Source organism: Colobus angolensis, unplaced genomic scaffold (assembly GCF_000951035.1).
Source record: "Colobus angolensis palliatus isolate OR3802 unplaced genomic scaffold, Cang.pa_1.0 Scaffold169, whole genome shotgun sequence".
Classification (NCBI taxonomy): domain Eukaryota; kingdom Metazoa; phylum Chordata; class Mammalia; order Primates; family Cercopithecidae; genus Colobus; species Colobus angolensis.
Genome location: NW_012114810.1, coordinates 53835 through 73019, shown reverse-complemented (window position 1 = coordinate 73019; position 19185 = coordinate 53835). Strand labels below are relative to the sequence as shown.

The window sequence follows — 19185 nt, the reverse complement described above, 5'->3', positions numbered from 1 at the left end:
AAAGTGCTAGGATTACAGGCATGAGCCACCGCCCCCACACTCCCTCGCCGGATTTTTTTTCTCCGTGTTCCTCCACTGTCTCCACACCTCAAAGTGCTAAAGAATAGAATGAGGCTCTTGAATGAAGGATGGTGGTGAGAAGGAAAGTGGATAATGGGATTTAAAAGTTATGGTACACACCTCTTCCTATGCTTTTTTTTTTTTTTTTTTTTGAGATGGAGTCTTGCTCTGTTGCCCAGGCTGGAGTGTAGTCATGAGATCTTGGCTCACTGCAACCTCTGCTTCCTGGGTTCAAGCGATTCTCCTGCCTCAGCCTCCCAAGTAGCTGGGATTATAGGTGTGAGCCACCACGCCTGGCTAATTTTTGTGTTTTCAGTAGAGATGGGGTTTCACCATGTTGGCCAGGTGGTCCTGAACTCCTGACCTCAAGTGATCCACCTGCCTTGGCTTTCTGAAGTGCTTGGGATTACAGGCGTGAGCCACTGCGCCCAGCCCCTATTTTCTTTTTACAACAGACTTTGGGAAGTATTTTCTTCCCCCAAGAGGTTGAGGCCCATGGAATGCATTAGGGGGAGGTGGGGTGGTGGTGCTCTGTAGCCTTTAGGACTTCTAGAATCAGGCTTCTGGGCCACCTTCCTAGCAGGTGTATACCTCTTTGTTCCAGACTGACTTCCTGTCTCACAATATCTTCACTATTTCCACAGTTGCAGCCAAGACAGGAAACTGAAAGCTGAGGCCAGAAGGGTGGTGTACTGGGGGGAGGGGAAAATTAAGTGTCACTTTGGAAAACTGGAGACCCCACCTAAGGATTGCTGCCTCTGTAGATTCAAAAGCAATAAAACAGCAGCTCATTAACTCTTATTTTGTATTTTATTTTCTGTCTTTTTCATGTCTAAATAAAGATTTTTGCTTTGCTGTCCCCAAGTCCCCCTCCTTTAAAGGAGCTGCAGCTCCTTGACTTCTCTCCTTGTTCCCAGCTTTTCTTACCCATCTTTGCTTCTTGGGTTGCAGATGGGAGGGACGGGGGATGGACTGTTGAGCTGAAGAGAGGTTTCCAGCCCTCACCTGTGAAAGCCCTGAACATGAATCATTCATTTGGAGATCTGGTGTCTGGGTTGGAGGGGTGGAGTCACATACGGGAATGGGCACCAATTGGTTGTGTAGCTACGTGATGGGCAAGATTAACTGGTAAGATCTTTTTGTCCCACCCGCATCCACAAGACTTGCACACAAGCATACTTGTACTTGTGCCTGCATCTTGGACACATTTCCATCTCTTTTTATACTTCTCCACTGCACTCTTCACATGATGTCTGTGTCATGCCCTGTAGAGAAAGATATGCAAAACCACTTTAACCAGTTTCACTGCTTCCCCACCTAATTCTTGGGCCTCTGCTGACAAAAATCCCCCCAGGTCTAATTTTCATTTTCTTCTGGAAGAGGGGACAAGGAGGCTTGAACCACTTTCACATTCCTACCCCTCTCCCTGCCCCAAACCCCTTTGAGAAGACAAAAGAACTGAGCTTCTAAGGGAAGTCATCACTGAGACACTCCAGAGAGGTAGCCCAAATGATTCCAGCTTCATAATCAACAGAACTGCTCCCCTCAAACGGTCCCCAGTACTCATGAACAGGAAGAGAACAGGGTCTGGGATTGGGGTAAAGAAGGGAGTCGATATTTTTCTCTCAGTCCCCATTTCTCCCCAACCCGTCCGTCTCAGATTCCACCGTTTCCTCTCCACTTTTCTAGAATTGTGTGTGTTCTCCTTTAAGGGGCTGGGCATCTCTCCCGCCCTCTCCAGAGTCGACTGAAGTTTCCGAGGAGACTTCTCAGGCTGGGCTGGACACACCTTTCCAAGGACCCCCACACTCTGCTCCGTGCACCTCAAATGCTCCTTTCCCTTGTGTCCAACCCCCTACCCCTCTCCCTAACTGCCCTCTTCTCAACAAGACTCAGCCTCTCCCTGAGGTGGGTGAGCATCCTTGAGGTTTCCCACCCTTAACTGCTCCGTCCCCGGATGGAGCCAGAGAAATGTGGTGGGGGGGCCGGGGCCAGAGTTTCAACATTGCCCCCCAGAAGGAGGAGCCAGAGATGGGGGTAAGGAGAAGGAATTGGGGGGGTGTCGGCAAGAGGGTGAGAATGGGGATGAGGTGGAGATAAAAGGGGGAAGCAAAGGTTCTAGAGGAGGAGGAGGGTGTGTCTGTCCTATCAGCTTCTGCTGATGAAGCCTGGTCTGTTTTTCATAGTTTCAAGTTGGGTGTCTCATTATCCATTAACCAGCCCCTCCCTTTACTGTCTGCCAGCCCTGGTAGGTCTGGAGCTCCCCACAGACACTGATCTCAGTTTCCCCCGAGAGTGTGAGTGTAGGCCTCTAAAGGCAGCTACCTTTGGGGAGTTGGGGAGCCTAGGGGTTAACTCTAGACCCCTCTCAACTCTCTGGACCAAAGTCTGTCCAGGAAAGCAGGATGCCGGAGCCCAGGAGTCGTCAGCCTAGCAGTTGCCTGGCCTCCAGATGCCTCCCAGGTAATAATGCAACAGCACTCTCCAAAGACTCTTCCAGATGTCATCCTACACCAATCTCGTTTCATGCCCTCACCAAAGATCCGCCTGTGTTCCTCTCCTGGCTCAAAGTACTTCTGCCTGAGGCTCGCTGTCCTCCCCAACGGCCTCTAGAGCTGGCTGAGAGCTGGACCTTGACATTCCTTCTGTTTCCTTAACCCTGTTACCCCTTTTCAAATTTACTTATTCAATACATAGTTAGTGCCTGCTATGTGCCAGGCCCTGTTCTAGGCTCTGTTCTAGTTACAGAAATTTAAATATATATATATATTAAATAAATATATATATACACACACACACACATATTTTTCCTCCTCATAAGCTTACATTGTAGTGGGCTTTGGGGAGGATTTTAATCTTCCCCATTTAGATCTCCCTTTCTCGGAGCGGGGGGTGTATCCAAGTGTGGGCAACACTGGGAATAGCCATAACGGGGCTTCCCTTCTTCCCCTTTAGGGGAGCAGATCCTAGCATGGGCCCCAGGGGTGAGGAAGGGGCTGGAACCTGAATTGTCTGGAACCCTCATCTGTACCAACTTTAGGGTCACCTTCCAGCCCTGTGGATGGCAGCAGAATCAGGTGAGATGGTTGGGGCAACAGAAATGACAGCTAGTGGGAAATGGGTAGGGGAGTCTAGCAGGATTTAGACAAACATTATGGGTTAAGGGCTGTCTTTTGAATGTGTCATTGATAATCAGTGGGAACTCTCTCTAGGGTAGTTGCCCCCTAGGGTTGGGGCTGCCAGAGTAGGAAAATGAGGGCCATTTCAGATGTCTACCCAGTCACGTGCTTCCTCTAGGACACTCCCTTAAGCAGTGAATACGATTTTGCCCTGGTCAACATTGGGCGATTAGAGGCTGGTAAGTTGGGGGTGTTTGGTGAAGGGGTTCACTGGGGGTGTTGGAACTCCCTCCTCCTCATCCTTCCTGTATTCTCAGAAAACAGCAGGGATGGAGTGGGATGGGCTGGAAGAGTCCCTTCTGGAGGGACTCTGGTCCATGGTTACACTGTTCTGTACCTCTTGACTTCAGTGAGCAGCTTGTCCCGAGTCCAGCTCCTCCGTCCAGGGTCCCTGCTTAAATTTATCCCTGAGGAGATTATGATTCATGGCCGAGACTTCCGGCTACTCAGAGTTGGTTTTGAGGCTGGAGGCCTAGAGCCTCAGGCTTTTCAGGTAAGAGGCCCCTAACCTGAGGCTTCCTCCTCATCTCAGAACCTTGGGATCCTCTCCCTGACAATTTCCGAGATTCCTCCAGTCCCTAGGATCCTCTCATCATTCCCCCTGCTTCTCTCAAGGAAAGGCTAAAAGGCTGGGATAAATGATTGTGTGATGAGAGTAAAGAGCCTGCGCTCTAGTCTTACTCTATTAATTACCAGCAGTGTGACTCTGGGCGAGTTTCCTCCTCTGGAAAACCAGGATTCCTCCCAGAATCATCATTCCAGGATTCTGTGGTTCCAGATTTGTTCTCCCGACCTCAGTCCCCATGACCTGAGGAAGCCCCCTTCTCTAGGGACTGTCTTCACTGTTCTTCTTTATTATTGGCAAAGAGAGTGGAGCAACACATGTGCTCCATTTCCTTCTTTTCACTTACTTAGCCTAAGCCAAAGGATGGAATGTCCTCTCCTCCACAGGTGACCATGGCGATTGTCCAAGCCAGAGCTCAGAGCAATCCAGCCCAACAGTATTCGGGGATAACCCTGAGCAAGACTGGTGAGTGAGAGTACTTTAGGGTAAGGAAGAATCTGAAAAAGCAGAGGATGGCTGACGACAAAGAGCTGAGAAGCTGTCTCCGATTTTCTCCTTCCTCCTCTATGTCTCACTCCTGTTCTAGGCCAGGGTTCTGGCTCCAGAAAACCACCAGTTCCTCTCATGGAGACAGCGGAAGACTGGGAGACTGAGAGGAAGAAGCAGGCAGCCAGAGGCTGGAGAGTCAGCACGGTCAACGAGAGGTTCGACGTAGCCACAAGGTGATGCCCCAGTGCACCCCAACCCTGCTGCTCTCTCAATCTTCCCTTAGTTCCTTGATCCTCTAAAGCTAGGACTTCCCACAAACTCCAGCCTCCTAGACACCCACAAAGCTATCTCCCTTACCTCCTAGATCCCTAAACCTGAAATCCCTTGGAATGGTCCCTCCGAAGCAGCTTCCTTGTAATAACAGCTTTACGTTGTAATGAAGTCACTGAGCCAAACTGTAATACCACTCTCATTTCACAGCCTCCCCCGTTACTTCTGGGTCCCTAACCGAATTCTGGACAATGAGGTCAGGAGAGCATTTGGCCACTTTCATCAGGGCCGTGGACCGGTCAGTGTGAGGGTTAGGGTAATGGCTGTGGATTAGAGGGTCATGGGAGGCCAGGGACAATGTGGAGGGAGGAACCTCTGTGAGGTCAGTGTGGGGCAAGGGTAGCGTGGAGCTAGGTGTTTCTCCCACAATGACCCTCTTCTGCCCCATGTGAAGCGCTTGTCCTGGCATCACCCTGGGGGCAGTGATCTTCTCCGCTGTGGAGGCTTCTATACAGCCAGCGACCCTAACAAGGAGGATATCAGGTGAGGAAGGCTTGATGAGAAGAATCAAGGGTTAGGTGCTCAGGGCAGACTCCTCTTATTTCCTGACTCCCTCCCCTCCAGAGCAGTGGAGTCGATGCTCCAGGCTGGGCATTCAGATGTTGTCCTGGTAGACACTATGGATGAGCTGCCTAACCTTGCAGATGTCCAACTTGCCCACCTGAGGCTGAGGGCCCTCTGCCTGCCTGGTGAGAATAACCTTTGACCCCTCACCCTCACCCCTAGGTCTGCTGAGCCTAACCTGGTTTACCCTTTGCTTGCTGTAAATGAGTAGCTCTTTAGTCCAATGAGCCTGTTTTCTTTTCTTTTCTTTTCTTTTTTTTTTCTTGAGACGGAGTCTCAGCTGGACATGGTGGCTCATGCCTGTAATCTCAGCACTATGGGAGGCCGAGGCAGGCGGATCACCTGAGGTCAGGAGTTTGAGACCAACCTGGCCAACGTGGTGAAACCCTGTTTCTACTAAAAATAAAAAAATATTTAAAAAATAAAAATTAGCTGGGTGCGGTGGCAGACGCCTGTAATCCTGGCTACTTGGGAGGCTGAGGCACAGAGAATTGCTTGAACCCAGGAGGCGGGTGAACTGAGAATGTGCCGTTGCATTCCAGCCTAGGCGACAAGAGTGAAACTCGTTTTAAAAAAAAAAAAAAGGCCAGGTGCGGTGGCTCACGCCTGTAATCCCAGAACTTTGGGAGGCTGAGGTGGGTGGATCACGAGGTCAGGAGATCAAGACCATCCTGGCGAACACGGTGAAACCCTGTTTCTACTAAAAATAAAAAAATATTTAAAAAATAAAAATTAGCTGGGTGCGGTGGCAGACGCCTGTAATCCTGGCTACTTGGGAGGCTGAGGCAGGAGAATCGCTTGAACCTGGGAGGCGGAGGTTGCAGTGAGCCGAGATCGTGCCACTGCACTCCAGCCTGGACAACAAGAGCAAAACTCCATCTAAAAAAACAAAAAAAAAAAAAAAAAAAAACCAAAAAGGCAGATGAGACGGTCTCCCTCTGTCGCCCAGGCTGGAGTGCAGTGGCGTGATCTCGGCTCACTGCAACCTCCAACTCCCACGTTCAAGCGGTTCTCCTGCCTCAGCCTCTCTAGTAACTGGGATTACAGGCGCCCGCCACCATGCCCGGCAATTTTTGTATTTTTAGTAGAGACGAGGTTTCACCATGTTCCCCGTGTTAGACTAGGCTGGTCTGGAACTCCTCAGGTGATCCACCCACCTCGTCCTCCTAAAGTGCTGGGATTATAGGCATGAGTCACCGTGCCCAGCCAGTGAGACTGTTTTCTACTCACCTCCCATCTCTCCCACCTCTCCCACAGACTCACTGATTTCCTGTCTTCTTGACCCCAATTTATTCTTTTTTAAACAGCTTTATTGAGACATAATGTACATACCATAAAATTTACCCTTCACTGAAGTATACGATTCAGTGAGTTTTATTGTATTTACAATGTTGTACAACCATCACCACGGTTTAATTTTAGAAAACCATCCTGGCCGTTTACAATTACTTTTCATTCTTATTCTTAACCCAGAAGGCTATCAACCTGAATCCTGAATCCTGAGTTCTAATCTCTTTGCCCTTCTGATCTTTCTACCCTCTATCAGATTCATCTGTAGCTGAGGATAAATGGCTTTCAGCCCTGGAAGGAACACGATGGCTGGACTATATCAGGTACTCCTTCGCTTCTTCTATAGCCATCATTTCTAATTCAACCTTCTTCAGCCTTCTGTTAACTTGGGCTCCTAAATGGCCTTTCTTTAGTTCTTCTCCTCAGCTTCCCAAGAAGACTGCCATTTTCTGCTTTTTAGAAGAAAGAGGGGTAGGATTTGGAGTCGGCCTTATTCCATCCCATGACCCATCACTCCATTCCCCTAGGCTTATCATTTTTCCTCCCTCTTCCTCATCTGCTCCTCCAGGGCTTGTCTTCGAAAGGCCAGTGACATTTCAGTATTAGTGACATCCAGGGTTCGTTCTGTAATACTTCAAGGTGAGTTCCTTGGGTAAGCCCATTCCATTCTTTGCCTCTTTTCTTTACCCACCTGACCAGGATTGCATTCAGGGAGGGAGACCCGTAAGGCTTCTTCCTTTCCTGTTCCTGGGAACTACCTGCGAGCTCTACTCTCATCCTTCAGTGCTACCTCTGCCTCCCCATCACAACTTGTGGTCCCTGATACTAGGATGGTCTTAGCCCCTTTCTTCCTTTCCTTCCATCAGTGGATGGGGACTGGGGTTGGGGTGGGAAGGGCAGTGCGGAAGCTGGTTTGAGAATTGTGATTCCGCCCCTTACATGTGAAACTGGGTATTTCTATCCGGGTGGAGTCTAGGACGTGAATCATTCAAGGTCTTTGTTTTTTCTTCACTTCTATGTGCTCTCTCAATCCTTCCTACCCCAAACCTTTCCCCTCTGTGCCTCTCACTTGTCATTGCCATATTTCTCTTCTCATTCTCTTCTGCCCTAGTTTCTTGGACCCCTCTTGTTTGTCCCTTCTTCCTCTTTATCACCCAGAGCGCGGTGATCGTGATCTCAATGGCCTCCTCTCTTCACTCGTCCAGCTGCTTTCAGCCCCTGAAGCCCGAACACTGTTTGGCTTCCAATCCCTAGTGCAGCGAGAGTGGGTGGCAGCTGGACATCCCTTCCTGACTCGGCTTGGGGGAACTGGGGCCAGTGAAGAGGTGAGAACAATTCGGGATGGCATCGGGGAGATATTACTAAAGAAGTAAGAGAATGAGAAAATTATTTTGTATAATCCACTGGAGGTGAATCTGGTCAGAAGGGCCCCGAGGTTAGGCTGAGATGAAGATCTTGATGAGTGAGGCCTCATAAGCCCCTGCTAACCCTCAATTCAGATTTTCATTCCCCGACCTCCATAGTGCTCCCTATTCCCTGCATTCCCCATTCCCTTATCATCTGGTCATCCTCCCTCTTCGGGTCCCAATAATCCCTTCCAACCTCTTAATTTCTCTTTTCAGGCTCCGGTGTTTCTCCTCTTCCTTGATTGTGTCTGGCAGCTCCTCCAGCAGTTTCCAGCTGATTTTGAATTCTCTGAGTTTTTCCTTCTTGCTCTTCATGACAGCGTCAGGGTTCCTGACACCCTTACCTTCCTGAGAAATACCCCCTGGGAGCGCGGAAAGCAGAGCAGACAGGTCAGTCACTTCTATTTTTGACTCGTGTTTTTTTTTTTTTTCCATTGAGATGTACTCTCTGAAGTTTGGTCTTGATTTGTTTTATGAGAAGTGAGGTCTGTGGGTGGGGAGGGGGAGATTTAGTCTCATTTTCAGGACAGGACTTTTGCCCTATATCTTTCCTAGAATAAGAGGTGAAAATCTCATGATTTGTCTCTAGATGTGGGAGGATTGTGTGTAACCATCCTTTTTCTTGCTTCCTCTGTCCAGTTAAACTCCTATACACAAGTCTACACCCCAGGATACTCCCAGGCCCCAGCTGGGAACTCTTTTAACCTGCAGCTGTCTGTCTGGGACTGGGATTTACGCTATAGCAATGCACAGATACTACAATTCCAGAATCCTGGCTATGACCCAGAACACTGTCCAGATTCCTGGCTCCCTAGACCGCAGGTGAAGTGTCTAAACTTCCTAAATTCCCTTGACGTTCCCACAGGTTCATGCTACGAGACAGTGAGAAGTGAAAGACACAATGTCTTGAGTTCCTTAGGGAAAGCTACTCCACTACTCTTCTGCAACTTCACTTATAGTCCCTGGGTGTCCCTAGGAAGACAGAAGTCCTAGAATAGCACAGAGGGCACCCTTTTTGTCCTTCCTCAAGTCTGTTTACTCATCTTCCTGTCTCATGCACACATAAGTTGCCCTAAGATCAACCTTAATCAGTCCTGAGGCTTAGTTGAAGCCTAATGAGGAGGGTAGAAGAGTTCTCATGGGGAGGCTTGTAGTTCTAGTCACCAGTACAGTGAGTGGATGGCGGCAGGATACCCTATCCCGATCCAGATTGGGGAAACTAGGCTTATCTGGTCTCTCTGTTGCCAGTTGATTTCCTTTTCCCTTTAGCCAAGCTTCATGATTCCTGGACCCCCCAGTTCTGTGTGGCTCTTCTCTAGAGGAGCATTGACCCCCTTGAATCAGCTCTGTCCTTGGCGGGACAGTCCCTCCCTGCTGGCAGTCTCTTCTCGTTGGCTCCCTCGACCTGCTATCTCCTCTGAAAGCCTGGCTGACCAGGAATGGGGTCTCCCCTCACATTGGGGAGCTTGCCCTTTACCTCCAGGGCTGCTGCTGCCTGGATATCTGGGACCCCAGATCAGGTTCTGGAGACGCTGCTACCTGAGGGGAAGGCCTGAGGTCCAGGTAAGAAGGGAAAATAAGACTGGGAGTGGGAAAAGGGACTTGACTCTGCTGAACCAGATGAACAGGAGCTGGAAAGGCAAGGAGCTGAAGGCTGGGGGGACTGGGAAGTGAAGTTCTACTCCTCTTGGTATCAAACAGGGTTTGGGAGTGTAGGAGGTGCGGGAAAGTGCTTGTGGCTTAGATTAAGTGGAATTTAGGGCACAGCTGGAAAGGGAAACAGAATTAAAGACACCAGAAGTAGCAGAGAAGCAGGGGGCCAGAGCTACAACAGTATTCCTCTCTGTTCCTCTTTGCCTCCTCCCCAGATGGGCCTCTCATCTCCCACAATCTCTGGGCTCCAGGATGAGCTATCCCATCTTCAGGAGCTATTACAGAAATGGACACCAAGAATATCTCCTGAAGTTCACTCCAAGAAGAGATCCACATACCATTCTCAATCCCACTGAAATTGTGGGCATTCTCAAAGGCAGGACAGAGGGGGATCTGGGGTAGAGGAGGGTACTGTCTAATCCTTTTTTTTTTTTTATCTGGAATTGCAGCCTCAGCTTTCACACTCCAGCCCTTAAGTTCACTAAGAAGGTCTCAGTTTCTGCTGCAGATGGTGGTGTTAACTGCTCCAACTCTTGTCTTGTCTTGCTTAGTTCCTACGGATATTTTTGTTTGTCATTTGAAGGATTAAGAAACAAAAACAATCCAGAAATTGATCGGTTTTTTTAGGCCAATTCCATCCCTTCTGGATAACCAGATGTTAAATCGTGAGATCAGAGATGCTGTTCATCAGTCCCAACAAGATGGCCTAGAGATCGCATTCTCACCTCGCCTTGCTGCTGCTTTAATTCCGACTTCCATTTCTTCCCTTATAGTTTTCTATGCGAATGAGGCGGATACAGGAAACACCCTGTCTCCTCTGTATTTTTGTAGTGGAATTTCTATTTAAGGGGCTCATTAAAGCATAGTATTTATACACATTGCTGGCATTGCTTCTTGTGTTTGAATAAAGGATTCTCCTAGGTAGGAAAGTGGTGGGTAAAAGGTGGGTATGACCCAAGAGAGGAGGGCATCTACCATATTATTGCTAAGGAAATAGGGGAACTGGATTTGGTGAGACTGCAGAATTCAAGTGCAGTTTGGGGAAAGGATTCTCGTGTGTGTCTCCCATTTAGAGGCAGATGCGGCCAGATTGTTCTAGAGATCCAGACTGAAGTCTCTGAGCTCCGATCCCATCCACCCCTCACCTGTGGTCACACACCACCTTGGAGCAGCCCTCACTCTCCCCATGCAATTACGACGAGATGAGCGCAGACGTCATTCCAGCTCAGACATTTCGCAGTCTCCTCCCCTGAGGGAAAACCAAATACCTCCAGCCCAAATCAGGGCTGTTGAGGCCAAATCTGCAAGAAGGTTGCAGGCGAGATGGAAGGTTCCCTCTGCGCCTGAAAGCAGCCAAGTCCTCGGGTTGGGGGGACTCTTCAGCACATCCTTCTCTGGACAACAAAGAATCACTGGCCACAAAATATATGAAAACTGAAGTTTCTGTTCTTTTAGCTTTCGAATTTACATTTTTGGGAGCAGTGTGATTCTTTCAAGTCTAGCAGTACATTAAGACGGTCTGAGCGTTTCCGTTCCGCCCTCCTCGCCAAGACCACTAGCAGCGGCACCTCAGCGCGACAGGGGAAGACTCCACCGCCCAACCTGGGTTAAATCTGGGAGGCTCCTAAGATGGCTGCAGCCGCTTCCAGGCACCTCCTCTTCCGCGGCTCCGCCCACCGCTACGTCCGCCTTCGCCCCGGAAGTGGAAGTCGTGCTGAGGTCAGAAGGCGGAACCGCTGCTGGGAGACGGCGGGAGCTCTTTCGCCATGGCTGCCGGGCCGATCTCCGAGCGGAACCAGGGTAACTGGAGGGGGAAAGTCTGGAATGGGCTCAGCGTGGCTAAGAGGCCCCTACTACAGCCAGAAGTGCCTCTTCAGGGGTGGGAGACTGGACTCATCCCTTCCCCAGAGGGCGCGAGCCCCCGTGCCTCCTGGGGGCGGGGTGGCCAGGTGCTGGCTGAGGCCTGTGGGTGTGATACTTACGTCCAATCCCCTGCTGAGTTCTCACTCAAAAAAACAAAATGATCCACTCAGAATACTAAGTTAGACTTCAGAGGATTCCCGAAGTCCTGGAAAGAGAGAAGTTTAAGGGTTTAACTTTTTTTTTTTTTGCTCCTGTCCCCTACCCGCGTCCCCAGTTCCCCTGGTTGGGTTCCATCTTCATGTTTCCATCACCTCCTTCTTTCCTGTTATACTCTCACCCTTGCTCTAACTTTCTGCTCCCTCCCTTCAGATGCCACTGTGTACGTGGGGGGCCTGGATGAGAAGGTTAGTGAACCACTGTTGTGGGAACTGTTTCTCCAGGCTGGACCAGTAGTCAACACCCACATGCCAAAGGATAGAGTCACTGGCCAGCACCAAGGTGAGTACATGACAAGGGGCAAATTGCTTCCGGAGGGTCCCAGCAGTATTCACAACTGTTTTGGAATAACATGAGCAATCTAAAGTATTTCTTTCTTTTAAGCCTCTGTTCAGTTTATTTCTGGAACCATTCTTAAGTGAGGTTGTTTCTTTCTTGTTCTTTGTGATTAGAGGGTAGATGAGTTTTATACCCCATTTTCAATCTCTTATGTTGTTAACCTCCTCTTCTCCACTTCTCCAGGCTATGGCTTTGTGGAATTCTTGAGTGAGGAAGATGCTGACTATGCCATTAAGATCATGAACATGATCAAACTCTATGGGAAGCCAATACGGGTGAACAAGGCATCAGCCCACAACAAAAACCTGGATGTAGGGGCCAACATTTTCATTGGGAACCTGGACCCTGAGATTGATGAGAAGTTGCTTTATGATACTTTCAGCGCCTTTGGGGTCATCTTACAAACCCCCAAGATTATGCGGGACCCTGACACAGGCAACTCCAAAGGTTATGCCTTTATTAATTTTGCTTCATTTGATGCTTCGGATGCAGCAATTGAAGCCATGAATGGGCAGTACCTCTGTAACCGCCCTATCACCGTATCTTATGCCTTCAAGAAGGACTCCAAGGGTGAGCGCCATGGCTCAGCAGCCGAACGACTTCTGGCAGCTCAGAACCCGCTCTCCCAGGCTGACCGCCCTCATCAGCTGTTTGCAGATGCACCTCCTCCACCCTCTGCCCCCAATCCTGTGGTATCATCATTGGGGTCTGGGCTTCCTCCACCAGGTAAAGCTTTTGGTTAAAATTTGTTTGTCTTAAGGTTGGGGGAGAGAGTCAGGAGGAAGAAAAAAAGAGCCTGAAAGGGGGATGGGACATGGAGTCAGTGAACGATAGGAAGAGGACTGAGGGGTGATGGTAGTGGTGGAGAAGAAAGTTGTTGGGTTTCTTTAGGAGGGTGAAGTTGGTTGACTTTTCTAACATTGCTTTTGATTTTAGAGCACTAGGAGGAGGGGGAAAGAGCTCACCCTGCCTGGAGAGGCCAGATCAGGACAGGCTCTTTAAAGACATTTTCTCCTCACTACCATTAACTTTTCCTTTTTCCATTTCCTCTATAGGCATGCCTCCTCCTGGCTCCTTCCCACCCCCAGTGCCACCTCCTGGAGCCCTCCCACCTGGGATACCCCCAGCCATGCCCCCACCACCTATGCCTCCTGGAGCTGCAGGACATGGCCCCCCATCGGCAGGAACCCCAGGGGCAGGACATCCTGGTCATGGACACTCACATCCTCACCCATTCCCACCAGGTGGGATGCCCCATCCAGGTAGGTGTGCTTTGTTGGGAGGGAAGAGCTTGGTAGAGCATCTCTGTTACCTCTTACCCTGCTGCCCTCTGTTCCTCAACAGTAACAGTTTTAGAGTTTCCTTTCCTTCAGACATTCTATTATAAAAACATACAAAATACTCTCTAACATCTACCTCCCTGAATCCATTTCTTAAGTTTTTCTGACAAGAAGACTATACTTGCTGGTTTTTATTTCTTTAACCTTTAGTTCCATTCTCTTCTCTGACTCCATCTCAAAGTGGTGACCTAATTGCCAAATCTCGGGGACTCTTCTGCTCCTTATCTAGTTTGGCCTCTGATGTACTTGAAACTAGTCGTGTCCTCCTCTTTGAAATTCTTGTCTCTTTTTGCTTTTGCTTTTCTAGATCCTCCACCCCTCTCTCTGACTCCTTAATCTCAGCTACCATGATAGACTCGTGTCTGCTTGTGCCTAGATTTTTGTGCTTGTTTCTCTTTTCTGCATATATCTATAGTTTTAATTGGGTATATACTGATGCCTCCTAGATCTGTATCTCTAGTCCATAGCTGTTGACATTCTGGATCCTTAATGCTTTAATGCTGCTGCTTAATAGATAGCGTCATTTTTCTGTCCCTCTCCTTCAAACCCGTTCTTTCTCTAGTAGTCTTTTTTTTCAGGTGCTTAATTCATGAATCTGAGAGCGATGTTTGACTGCTCCCTATCACCCCACTCTTAATACCAAGTCTTATTTAATATCAGTAGCATCTCTCCCCATGGCCAGTGTCCTAGTTCAGTCTCTCATTCCCTCATTTTTTAACACTTAATTTATTGTAGTAATCTCCTGCCACTTTGACTCCAGTTTTCCCTAACTTTGATCTACTTTCACAGAGTAGGTTTTTTAAAACACAGATGTGTACACACTTGCTCAAAATTCCTCTCTTGCTCCCTTTTACCTACAGAGTAAAACCCAAACTCATGACCATAGCATTCACAGCTCTTTATGAGCTGGCCCCTGCCCCTCATTTCTATAACTGCATTTTGCTCCTGATTACTGAGTTAACTGGCATTTCCTGGAATATACTGTGCTGTTTGACACACCTGTAATCTTTCTGCTTGGGATGCTTTCTTCCCATGATCTTACCCTCCTGAAGCATTCATCCTTTAGAATTAGATCTTTGCTTAGACAGTATGTTCTCTGCTGCTTTCTCAAATCCTATCAACAGAGTTATTACTCCCTTGTTATATACTTCAGCATTACTATTACAGTACTTAAACCATGGAAGAAGCAAGCAAAGAGGGTAAGGAGTTGATTGAGTAATTGGTTGGTTTGTGCTGTTGGAATAAGGTCAAGGATGGGGAGCACTTTTTACCACCCTTCTTTTTTGTTCTTTTGTTTTTTTGGTTTTTTTTTTGGTGATGGGGTCTCACTCTTTCACCCAGGCTGGAGTGCAGTAGTGTAGTTTTGGCTCATTGTAGCCTTGACGTCCCAGGCCCAAGTGATCCTCCCACCTCAGCCTCCTGAGTACCTGGGACTGCAGGCACACACCACCATGCCTGGCTAATTAAAAGTATTTTTTGATAGAGATGGGTTCTCACTATGTTGCCCAGGCTGGTCTTGAACTCCTGGGCTCAAGTGATCCACCTAGGCCTCCCAAAGTACTGAGATTATTGGCATGAGCCACTGTGCCCAGCCAGCTTTATTTTCTATACCCTTTTTTCTGTATAGTTCTCTTTCTGATGTCACTTTCTTTCTAATTTTGTTCTCTTCTTTTCTCTATTTTCTTTGCCTTCATCTCTTTGTCTCTTTTCTTCTTGTGTCTGTTTTATTTTCATAGGGATGTCTCAGATGCAACTGGCACACCATGGCCCTCATGGCTTAGGACATCCTCACGCTGGACCCCCAGGCTCTGGGGGGCAGCCACCACCCCGACCACCACCTGGAATGCCTCATCCTGGACCTCCTCCAATGGGCATGCCCCCCCGAGGGCCTCCATTCGGATCTCCCATGGGTAAGTCGTCTCTAGCCACCTCCCTCATCTGTACCTATCATGTTCTTACAGCTTCCTGTAGGCACATCCCTTGTCCCGTGCCCTTACTAACTTTTCTTTTACTCCTTGCAGGTCACCCAGGTCCCATGCCTCCGCATGGTATGCGTGGACCTCCTCCACTGATGCCCCCGCATGGATACACTGGCCCTCCACGACCCCCACCCTATGGCTACCAGCGGGGGCCTCTCCCTCCACCCAGACCCACTCCCCGGCCACCAGTTCCCCCTCGAGGACCGCTTCGAGGCCCTCTCCCTCAGTAAATTCACATTTTTCCTTCCTCCTGTTACATCTTCCCAATATATTTTCTATTCCTTGGACCAATCAGAGATGCTGTAGCTTCTTGGGGCTAAGGTACTAATCCCTTTCAGCACCCCCACCCCATTCCCCTTTTTAATGTAACTTTTTCCACAGGAGGTATTTCTTTTTTATGTTGGGCCTGAGTATTTTGCAAATGCACAGAGAAAATAAAACGAAACTGCTTGTTATTTGTGGTGTTTTCCTTGACAACAGTAACTTTTCTTCTTTAAGAAGAGATGTCAGAGTATCATGAAAAGAATGGTAAAGTAGGAGTAGGAGCAAGGGTGCTTACTCCACATTTTACAGGCTTGTTCTGTAATGTGCTGTTGCAGTTGCTGAGCGCTGCTGTGTACTAGAGTAATAGTTTCCTTACATAGAGCTTATCTTCTAGTTTGGAAGATAGGGACCCAATATCTATAGCATAGGATCATCATGTTTTTTTCTTTTGTTTTTTTTTTTTTTTTGGAGACATGGTCTTGCTCTGTTGCCTAGGCTGGAGTGCGGTGGCATGATCACGGCTCACTGCGCCCCCAACCTCCCAGGCTCAGATGATTCTCCCACCAAAGCCTCCCAGGTAGCTGGGATCACAGGTGTGTGCCATCACACCCAGCTAATTTTTGTATTTTTTGTAGAGGTGAGGTTTTGCCATGTTGCCCAGACTGGTTTTGAACTCCTGGGCTCAACGGATCCCCCTGCCTCAGCCTCCCAAAGGGCTGGAATTACAGACGTGAGTCACCTCACCCAGCCAGATTATTGTTTTAAAGTGAGAACAGATGTATCTGGAGATAGTCTGGCAAAAAATGAAGTAACATACACTAAGCAATTTATTCCAGCACCGTTATAATGGCAGTAGATTGGAAACAACTCACATCTCCGTCAGTAAAGGGATGGGTTGAATAAACTGATAAATTCATGCAACAGAGTACTGTGCAGCTGTAAAAAGAAATGGAGATGATCTCTACATACTGCTGTGGAGAGATCTCCAAGTGAAGAAAAATAATGTGTATAGTGTGTTACCTTTTCTAAGGGTGGCATATATATATATGTATTAACGTTTTTAAAAATGGGTAAACCAGCTACTCAGGAGGCTGAGGCAGGAGAATCGCTTGAATTTGGGAGGCGGAGGCTGCAGTGAGCCGAGATCGCGCCATTGCATTCCAGCCTGGGCGACAGAGCGAGACTCCAACTCCAAAATAAAAGAAAGGATAAACCAAATACTAATGGAAATTGATAACACTGGCGAGGGAGGGGATATTGAGGGAAGTTGGATTCTCTGAGTATACTGTGTTAATGTGTTTTTCATTTGGAACAGTATAGATGTCTTACATAATACAAAACAAAGTTAAAATGAGTAAATGGAGACAGTAAATGTTCCATTTTGTTCTGTTCCTACAGATGTCTGTAAATAGTCATCTCATAAGGAGTTTGTATTTCAATTTTTTTCTCATTCTCAGTCCTTCCAAACTTGATTTTCATCACATTTAATCTGAGTTTAAAGACTTTTCAGTAGACCAAATCCAATAGCCTTTTTCTCCCCCATGTTCTTTGCCACATTGATCCTGTTAAGTCACCCCTTTCTTGAAGTGCCCTCTGGCTTATGTAACCATGAACTCTACTAAATTCTAGGCAAGAAGTGAGCCCAGCCCTCTTGTTCTCTTCCATCATTCTCTAACATTTTTATGGTACCTGCAAAGGCTCTCTGTTGGTGGCAGCTGAGGATTCAAAGATAAGCAAGGCAGTCCTGCCACAACTGACACACAAGAGACTGTTAATGAAACAAAATATTTTGAGAGCAGGGAGAAAGGTACCTATTCTGGCATGAAAGTCCAGGAATATGACCAGGCGCAGTGGCTCACGCCTGTAATCCCAGCACTTTGGGAGGCTGAGGCGGGCAGACCACCTGAGGTCAGGAGTTCGAGACCAGCCTGGGCAACATGATGAAACTCTGTCTCTACTAAAAATACCAAAAATTAACCAGGTGTAGTGGCGGGCGCCTGTAATCCCAGCTACTCAGGAGGCTGAGACAGGAGAATCGCTTGAATCCGAGAGGTGGAGGTTGCAGTGAGCTGAGATCAAGTCATTGCATTCCAGCCTGGGCAACAAGAGCGCAACTGTCCCCCATCTACCCCGTCAAAAAAAGAAAAGTCCAGGAAAACTTCCTGGGAAAAAAAGTGATACCTGCATTTAATCTTAAAGGAAGGCTAGACCTTTCCCAGGCAAGGAGAAATTCATTCCAGGTGGATGGGATGTTTCTGAGGAGAAACAGATTGATAAATATCATGCTGTATAACGCACTAGAGCTGTTTGGGATTGGAGGCAGGCTGAGGTCAGAGCCAGTTAGGGAGCTCCCAAAAACCATTTCTCAGCCCTTTTTCACATCATGGCAGGGAACCACTTGAAACAACATTGAGGTAAGGGGAGGCAGCTGCTTCAGCCTGGAGGCTATTGGCTCGGAAATTCTAGCTGCCCCAGTTTGATGTGCTTATTAGATGTTCGTGTGGTGATAATTGAATGGAGATTTTGAGTCGGGGCTTGATAGGAAGGTCTGGACTGCAGATATAAATGGGAATCATCCGCATATAGACAGTATTAAAGTCGGGACTGCCTGTGGTGAGCAAGAAGAGAGGAGAAGCCTTCCCGCCCCTGGGACTGAGCCCATAGGAACTCTAAAATTAAATGACCCCAGCAAAGGAGACTACAAAGAAGTGGTTGGTGGGATAGGGCACTTGCACCTGGGGGAAAATGATGAAGTCTTCCTTCAGAACTTGAAAATATATACAGGCATCTGCGTATTCTCAAGGGATTGATTCCAGGACCCTCCACAGATAATCAAAATTCACAAATGCTCACATCTCTTATATAAAATGGCACATTTGCATATAACCTGGGCACATCCTCCAGTGTGTTTTAAATCATATCTAGATTACTTGTGATACCTAATGCAGTGTAAATACTATGCGAGTAGTTGTTACACTGTATTGTTTAGGAAATAAATGTCAAGAGGAGAGTGTCTAAACATGTTCAGTACAAATGCAACCATCATAGGCCTAACTACATTTTCCATCCACAGTTGGTTGAATCCATGGATGCCAAACCCATGGATATGGAGGGCTGATGGTATAAGCTTTCACTCCTCAGAGTACAAGATTTCTGTTTTAGCAAATAAGGTATCAGTGGAGAGTAGGCAAAGTCACCTTAAAGGGAAGGAACGACTCCCTGCCAGCAGGACTCGGCTATAACCTAATTGAAAATGTTAACACATTTAAATAAAGAATGTTGTCAGCCTGGCTGTGAGTGGTGGCTAATGCCTGTAATCCCAGCACTTTGGGAGGCAGAGGTGAGTGGATCACTCGAAGATCAGTTCGAGACCAGCCTGGCCAACATGGGGAAACCCTGTCTCCATTAAAAATACAAAAGTTAGCCGGGCGCGGTGGCTCATGCCTGTAATCCCAGCCCTTTGGGAGGCCGAGGTGGGCAGATCACAAGGTCAGGAGATCAAGACCATCCTGGCTAACACAGTGAAACCCGTCTCTACTAAAAACACAAAAAACTAGCCGGGCGTGGTGGCGGCGCCTGTAGTCCCAGCTACTGTGTAGGCTGAGGCAGGAGAATGGCGGGAACCCGGGAGGCGGAGCTTGCAGTGAG

At 48.0% G+C, this 19185-nt stretch overlaps 2 protein-coding genes across 2 annotated transcripts; both read left to right on the top strand.

Annotated features, from left to right (window-relative positions):
- The first annotated feature begins 1836 nt into the window (after positions 1-1836).
- On the top strand, positions 1837-10414 carry MTMR11 (myotubularin related protein 11). Its single transcript, XM_011937757.1, is given in 19 exon segments — positions 1837-2097; positions 2304-2523; positions 3101-3137; positions 3358-3418; positions 3590-3732; positions 4191-4269; positions 4391-4526; positions 4774-4861; positions 5018-5106; positions 5188-5312; positions 6734-6800; positions 7046-7116; positions 7636-7802; positions 8100-8273; positions 8523-8705; positions 9153-9446; positions 9752-9858; positions 9860-9912; positions 10164-10414. Coding segments are annotated over 18 exon segments (1920 nt in total). The 5' UTR covers positions 1837-2097; positions 2304-2512; the 3' UTR covers positions 10199-10414.
- A 287-nt stretch (positions 10415-10701) lies between these two features.
- Positions 10702-15728, top strand: SF3B4 (splicing factor 3b, subunit 4, 49kDa). The gene is made up of 6 exons (XM_011937756.1): positions 10702-11336; positions 11769-11897; positions 12138-12680; positions 13010-13216; positions 15031-15204; positions 15316-15728. The coding sequence occupies exons 1-6, from the start codon at positions 11303-11305 to the stop codon at positions 15501-15503; spliced, it is 1275 nt and encodes a 424-aa protein (XP_011793146.1). The 5' UTR covers positions 10702-11302; the 3' UTR covers positions 15504-15728.
- Positions 15729-19185: the final 3457 nt, after the last annotated feature.

Coding starts and splice junctions, on each gene's coding strand:
- SF3B4 (XM_011937756.1), top strand. CDS start 11,303: ATGGCTGCCGGGCCGATCTCCGAGCGGAACCAGG. Junction 11,337..11,768: donor GATCTCCGAGCGGAACCAGG/GTAACTGGAGGG, acceptor CCCTCCCTTCAG/ATGCCACTGTGTACGTGGGG. Junction 15,205..15,315: donor TCCATTCGGATCTCCCATGG/GTAAGTCGTCTC, acceptor TACTCCTTGCAG/GTCACCCAGGTCCCATGCCT.